The following is a 6280-nucleotide window of genomic DNA, read 5'->3' as shown; positions in this document are numbered from 1 at the left end:
GTCTCCGTCGTGAATTTTTGCCTCTTGACATTGTCTTTAACCGTCTCCTCCTTCTGCAGCCTTTCTGTTCTCCGTGTCTTAATTCATCCAGGCCCAAGAGAAGAGAGCAGGAACAGAGACAGGATTGACCAATCAAAGAAGAGGTCATTTTACACCATTGTGACCATACTGGGAATACTGGCATTGAAGTTTGTTTGGGATCTGAATTGGTCTGTAGTGTATATTACAGGAGGATCTAATTTATGCATTTTAATGTCATGGGATGCCCTATTTAATCTCCCCAGCAACCTCTTGTTGCCTCTGCTGTTTCTATACAGAAAGGGTAAATTTGTGTGTTGCAAGAACAACATGGAATGAGTATTAGAGAGGAGCCTAGGAACATTTGCAGTTGTCTCTTCCTGTAGTTCTTGCATTGAGCAGATGGCATCATCTGGAGATCTAACGGCCCTGAGCAACCGATGCCTGGAAACTGTCTGCCCACTATTTGATTTTGAGTTTTCTGGCTGTGTGTGCTCATTTTAGCGTTTTCATTTTTTTTATTTCAGTTGTTTTCCTGCCAGATTAAAACTTTCTAATAATTTCTAGTTTTTCCGTCTGGTTTATAACTTTCATACGCTTTGGCTTTCCACTGTATTCCTGCGGGACTGAATTTCCAAGCAATGCTGCTTTTCTTGTTGGATTATTATTATCAACACAGAACACAGATATAAGCATTTCTTTAGGTCTGGATGTTCCCGTTCTCTACTCAATTTCACCTCTCAAAGATCAGCACATAATCAGCATTAGCTCAGAGTAGGTTAATTAGATATAAATTATGTCCTTTAATTATGAAGATTATTATTTTAACAAGGAGAGATCATTAGAAAGAAATAGACATCCTTTATTGATGTACAGAATTTAGACAGAGGTTTTTGGCACTTTGGCCTCTCATGGCCTGTTTTGGCGCAAACCAAAGCCCAGCTGTGAGTAGAGTAGGGAGTAGAGATGGACCCCTTGGAGTGTAGATGCTCTTGGTGGAGATGAAGATGGTGACTTGAATGGAGCCTGAGTGACGAGGACAAGGTCTTGATGGGGAGGAGGTGGGTTGAACAAAGACATCTGTCAGGGTGAATGACAGATATGCAGTGAGATTTTAAAATATGCAACATGAATGCTAAACGGCCTGAAGAAGGCCGAGAGAAAGATGATTGGACTAGACCAGTGATGTCACAAACAGCTTGACAGTGTGGGGAAGTGAAAATGATGTGAAGCCTAGATGTAGCCTACAACACCTCGGAGCAGACAGATGTAAAACCATCGATCTCCCTTATTGAACTTACACATGAGCTTCATTTGATTTTTGCTTTGAGTTCTTTTGCTTTGCTCCTGCTAAATTGCTTTAATAAAATATCCTGCATAAAAAAAATCTAAATTGTGGACCTTTTTAACCCTCTGTGAAACAGTAAAGGTAAAATTCTGAGAACTAGTTAACATCTCATATGTGAGTCGTACAGGTTACTCCAGCCTTCTAAAAGTAACAGACCCTTGTGGTTTGCTTTTCCAAACCCGTATATTAAGCCCAGTCATATTCCAAGAGCACTGATCTAGAGGGGAGCTGCCACAACTGATGGGCTTGCGAGGCTACTCAGGGCTGAGTTTATATCAAAGTAGGCAGGGTAGGCATCCAGAGAATAGAGGCAGTTAGAACTGGTTGAATCTCCTAACCCAGGGGATCCATCCTAGCTCTGCACTGCCTGCTGGGTAATATTCATCACAGACTAAACTTTTTAAACAGAGAGTCAGTCCAGACTTCCTTTATTGGGGAGCTGGTTCCACAGATCAACAATATCTACAATTGGTAAAGCCTATATTTTATTTGAGGTGTGATGAGCTGTTCTGTTCTACATAATAACCCAAAGTGCTTTAAAGACATTTACAGTGCAGGAAAAAACAGATTTAAAAAACATGAAAAGCCGTCAGAGCTGTTTTGTTGTGATAAGATATTAATGAAGAGGGGAAATAAACAAAATCACAGTCATTTAGTGGTCACTGAAATTCAAATTTAACACAGTGATAATGATTCATAAATCATGACACTGCTCTCCTCTACGTTAGCAGCCTGTATATGTTACAAGTATAGGTATCCGTAATTCTAGCCCTGTATTTATTTGATCAGATCAAGACCGCAGCACTAACTCCAACCTCTCTGTCATTTTTTTAATTGAAATATTTATTTTGATAATTGAAACCTGAGAAAACCTGTAGGGTAGTTACGATTGGTCTGTTCTTGAAGTGGGTGGGCCCAGGTCCCTTGGTACCGCCCACAACGCCCCTGTAGACGTTACAAATATTTTTACACATTTGTAGCAATGGAAGGTTTTTGGAAGAGACTATGATTTATGAAGTGAAGAGATCTGTAGGTGGAGAATGATGAATTCCAGTAAAAATAAAGCAGACACCTGTTTTTATACCTCATTCAGACATACTTTAAGATTAAAGGCTGCTGACTGCACTATAACTCTATAAAGTGATGTTTTCAGTGAAGGCTCATGGAAGTCTGTGTAAAGATCTGCTCATGTGATCACAGACACAGTGAGTATTGTGTTTCCTAGACCACAACTGATGACGTCCTTAAGCCTTCGTAGGGGCCAAAATGTATTTTCCCATGAAAGCACACATAGTTTGATGAAGGACTTCATGGTGTGGTGCCAACAGAGTGGGATCTGGTCAGCTGTTCACTTCGGGTTGTAAATAAATCGTGGGTGTATGAGGGGGGGAAGCCTCTGATGGTTTATTGTTCTGTGCCATAATGAATCCAGAGAGTAGAGACCAGTTTATAGATATTATTTACAGGAATCACGATTTTAAAAGAGCCAGAGCTCTATTAAAATATGGAATTGGAATGCTGTTCCAAGGCTTTTAATGTGAAATATTCAAAGGAAGTGTGAAATTTTCCATAGAAAAAAAAAACATTTAGCTAAACTCAAATTTCAAACATCAGTGTTATAGTTTAATAGTTAAATAACTCTCACTATATGAGCACAAACTGAAGTTCATCAGGTCTCCTAAAAGCTGAAAGAGAGCCTGAGAAATGAGGAGAGTCCACAGTATTTATGATTAATGAGCCAAGGACTGGTGTTCTAACCACTAAACACATCACCTGTGTGTCTTTTCCTCCATTCCAATCCCACTGTTAACGAATCTGCTAAACCACCAGAAAAATGTCCCTTTTGAACGTGAAGTTTCTGCAGCATCATTGACTTTATTTTCTAAGATTTATAAAAGCTTTCACGTTGTAACTCTTGCAGGTGAAGTGGAGCAAAAAAAAAAATGCTGGCAGGGAAACCTCTGATCTCTGAAATGAAAACCATCCTAGTTTATGAGTGAAGCGACAGCCTTTATTGAGACTCCGCCCCTCACGTAACTCATGTGACGAAAACCAGGAAACAGGATGTTAGTTTTCCTCAGTAAAGAGAGACGTACAGACGATCAAACTGAGTTCAGATCCAACTAGCAGCTTCCACAGAGTGAGTCCAGCTACAGGAGAGAAAACTGGAAAACTCCCACACTGCTGCTTAAAGCTGCTGACGCTCCACACACTGAATGTGAGTGTGAGAAAAACTCCTGTCTGCTGTTTTCAGCTTCACTCACAGACTCAATGGCTTCCAGATCAGAGGACGATCTCTGCTGTCCGGTGTGTCAGGAGGTCTTCAGAGATCCTGTTATTCTGTCATGTAGCCACAGCTTCTGTAAAGACTGTCTGAAGAGATGGTGGAGTGAGAGAACAACACATGAGTGTCCAGTTTGTAAAAGATCCTCAGGGAATGAACCATTTGTAAACCTGGCTTTAAAGAACCTGTGTGAGTCGTTCTTACAGGAGAGAGATCAGACAGCTTCAGAGGCTCTCTGCAGTCTGCACTCTGAGAAACTCAAACTCTTCTGTCTGGACCATCAGCAGCCAGTGTGTCTCATCTGCAGAGACTCAGAAAAACACAACAACCACAGTTTCAGACCCATCGATGAAGCTGCACAACCACACAAGAAGGAACTTCAGGAAACTCTGGAGTCCTTAAAAAAGAAGTTGGACGTTTGTACAGAACTTCAAGTGAAGTTTGATCAAATAGGAAAACACATTAACGTCCAGGCCCGACACACAGAGACTCGGATTAAGGAGCAGTTTAAGAAGTTTCGCCAGTTTCTAGCAGAGGAAGAGGAGGACAGGCTGGCTGCAGTGAGGGAGGAAGAGGAGCAGAAGAGTGGGATGATGATGGAGAAGATGGAGGCTCTAAGCAGAGAGAGAGCAGCTCTTTCAGACACAGTCAGAGCCACAGAGGAGGAGCTGAGAGCTGAAGACATCTCATTCTTGAACAACTACAAGGCTGCAGTGGAAAGAGTCCAGCGCTGCCCCCTGCTGGATGATCCACAGCTGCCCTCAGGAGCTCTGTTAAACCAGGCCAAACACCTGGGCGCAGCTGGATGATCCACAGCTGCCCTCAGGAGCTCTGTTAAACCAGGCCAAACACCTGGGCAACCTGACCTTCAAAATCTGGAACAACATGAAGGACATGGTCTCCTACAATCCTATCATTCTGGACCCAAACACTGCTTATCCAGAACTCATCCTCTCTGAGGATCTGACCAGTGTGAGACGAGGAGATGAACAACAGCTTCCTGATAATCCAGAGAGGTTTGATGAGCTCTACTCTGTCCTGGGCTCTGAAGGCTTTGACTCAGGGACTCACAGCTGGGATGTTGAGGTTGGATACAGTACATGGTGGAACCTGGGTGTGTTTGCAGAGTCTGTGCAGAGGAAGGGAGATGAAATGACTGAATTATGGAAAATAAGATTCCATAAAGGTAAATACTACGCGTGGCCACCATCACCTACAGGTCCTGCTCTTTCAGTACAGAAGAAGTTTCAGAGGATCAGAGTGAATCTGGACTGTAACAGAGGAAAGCTGTCGTTCTCTGATCCTGATACTAACACACACATACACACCTTCACAGACACTTTCACTGACAGGATGTTTCCATTCATTAACACTGTGGCTGGTAAATTGAAGGTTCTGCCATTGAAGGTGTCAGTGTAAATTTTTTTTTTTTTTTTTTTTGCCTGTTCCATTTGGTTCTTTAGCCGTCAGAATTGTTGTCTGAAGACCAACAAGGATACCAAATGGATTTATTTTGCCAAATGGATCATCATGGCATTGCCGCATTGGTCCATTTGATCAACTTTTGTTGTTATTATTTATTTTATTTTCAGTTGTTACAGATGAGACAGACATGATTGGGGGATAGGAAAGGGAGAAAGAAAGAGAGGAAGGAAAAGAAAAACAGACGGGAAAAGGGACAGTGAGAAAGGGCACTTACAAAGACAAAGAGAAAAAAAAAATCTCCTGGATCACCTGTTGAGAGAAAAAGAATAGAAAACAAGCCAAAAAAACAAAGCAACATACTAAACACAACACCATCACATTAATCTAGCTAAGTGTGAACAGCAATAAATACTAAATATTGAATGTTGTTGTGCAGCACAGACAGCGCACAATGTGCTTTGAAGTAGCAGCTAAGAAAGGTGTAGTTTATGTCTATGAACAGTGAACACCCGTGTGCACACCTGTGTGGATCAACGCGCTTGTATACAAAAGGTTTCCCCATGTAACGGTCTGCTAGAGGGTGTGGAGGGCCATAGCCCCGTCCCCCAGGGCATGAAGCAGGCATGGAGGAGATCCAGGCTCCAGACATCCAGGGACCCCAGAGTGCGAGAGCCCAAGGAGTACCACCAGAGGGGCATCCGTGCCACCTTCCTGGGAAGGGCTGAGGAGATCCCCAGACGAGGGGGTCACCCAGTAGCCACGGAGCAGAAGCCAGAGGGGGCTGCACTGGCGCGCCCGCCGGCTCTGCCGGCAGCCAGCTGTGCCAGAGTGAACCGAGTTGCAGGCCCCGAGGCCGGAGGCCCGAGGGCCCCCTTTGCCCCGGAAGAGGCCTGACCGAGCGACAGGCACCAGGCCCCGCCAAGTAGCCACCGGGAGTGAGCTGGTGCATACCTGAGCGCCCAGCCCCGGACACCAAGAACCACCAATTCACCAACCGCTGAGGGCATCAGTTACCGGCAGGGAGTGTGGTGAGGGGAGATAGGCCTCCACACTTGGAGGGCCTGGGAGTACCCAGGGAGGTGGAGTCTAAGACCCGACCTGACATATAAACACAGACAAACAGGCACACACAGACACAAACATGCATTCCCACCCTCATGCACACATATACAAACACTCAGCACTCACCCAACGTAGGAATAGAC

The 6280-nt window shown here is 43.9% G+C and overlaps 1 protein-coding gene across 1 annotated transcript; it reads left to right on the top strand.

Annotated features, from left to right (window-relative positions):
- The first annotated feature begins 3451 nt into the window (after nt 1-3451).
- On the top strand, nt 3452-5069 carry LOC106097523 (nuclear factor 7, ovary-like). Its single transcript, XM_019356334.2, has 2 exons — nt 3452-4432; nt 4494-5069. The coding sequence occupies exons 1-2, from the start codon at nt 3638-3640 to the stop codon at nt 5067-5069; spliced, it is 1371 nt and encodes a 456-aa protein (XP_019211879.1). The 5' UTR covers nt 3452-3637.
- The last annotated feature ends 1211 nt before the right edge of the window (nt 5070-6280 follow it).

The sequence above is a fragment of the Oreochromis niloticus genome, unplaced genomic scaffold (genome assembly GCF_001858045.2).
Source record: "Oreochromis niloticus isolate F11D_XX unplaced genomic scaffold, O_niloticus_UMD_NMBU tig00000544_pilon, whole genome shotgun sequence".
Taxonomy (NCBI): domain Eukaryota; kingdom Metazoa; phylum Chordata; class Actinopteri; order Cichliformes; family Cichlidae; genus Oreochromis; species Oreochromis niloticus.
Note: the sequence above shows the minus strand (reverse complement) of the source record. Positions and strands in the feature narration are given on the sequence as shown.

What these genes read in the sequence shown, in the direction of transcription:
- LOC106097523 (XM_019356334.2), top strand. Translation starts at nt 3,638, where the DNA reads ATGGCTTCCAGATCAGAGGACGATCTCTGCTGTCCGGTGTGTCAGGAG. An exon ending in CAGGAGCTCTGTTAAACCAG is followed by an intron (nt 4,433 to 4,493) that starts GCCAAACACCTG and finishes CTGTTAAACCAG; the next exon opens with GCCAAACACCTGGGCAACCT.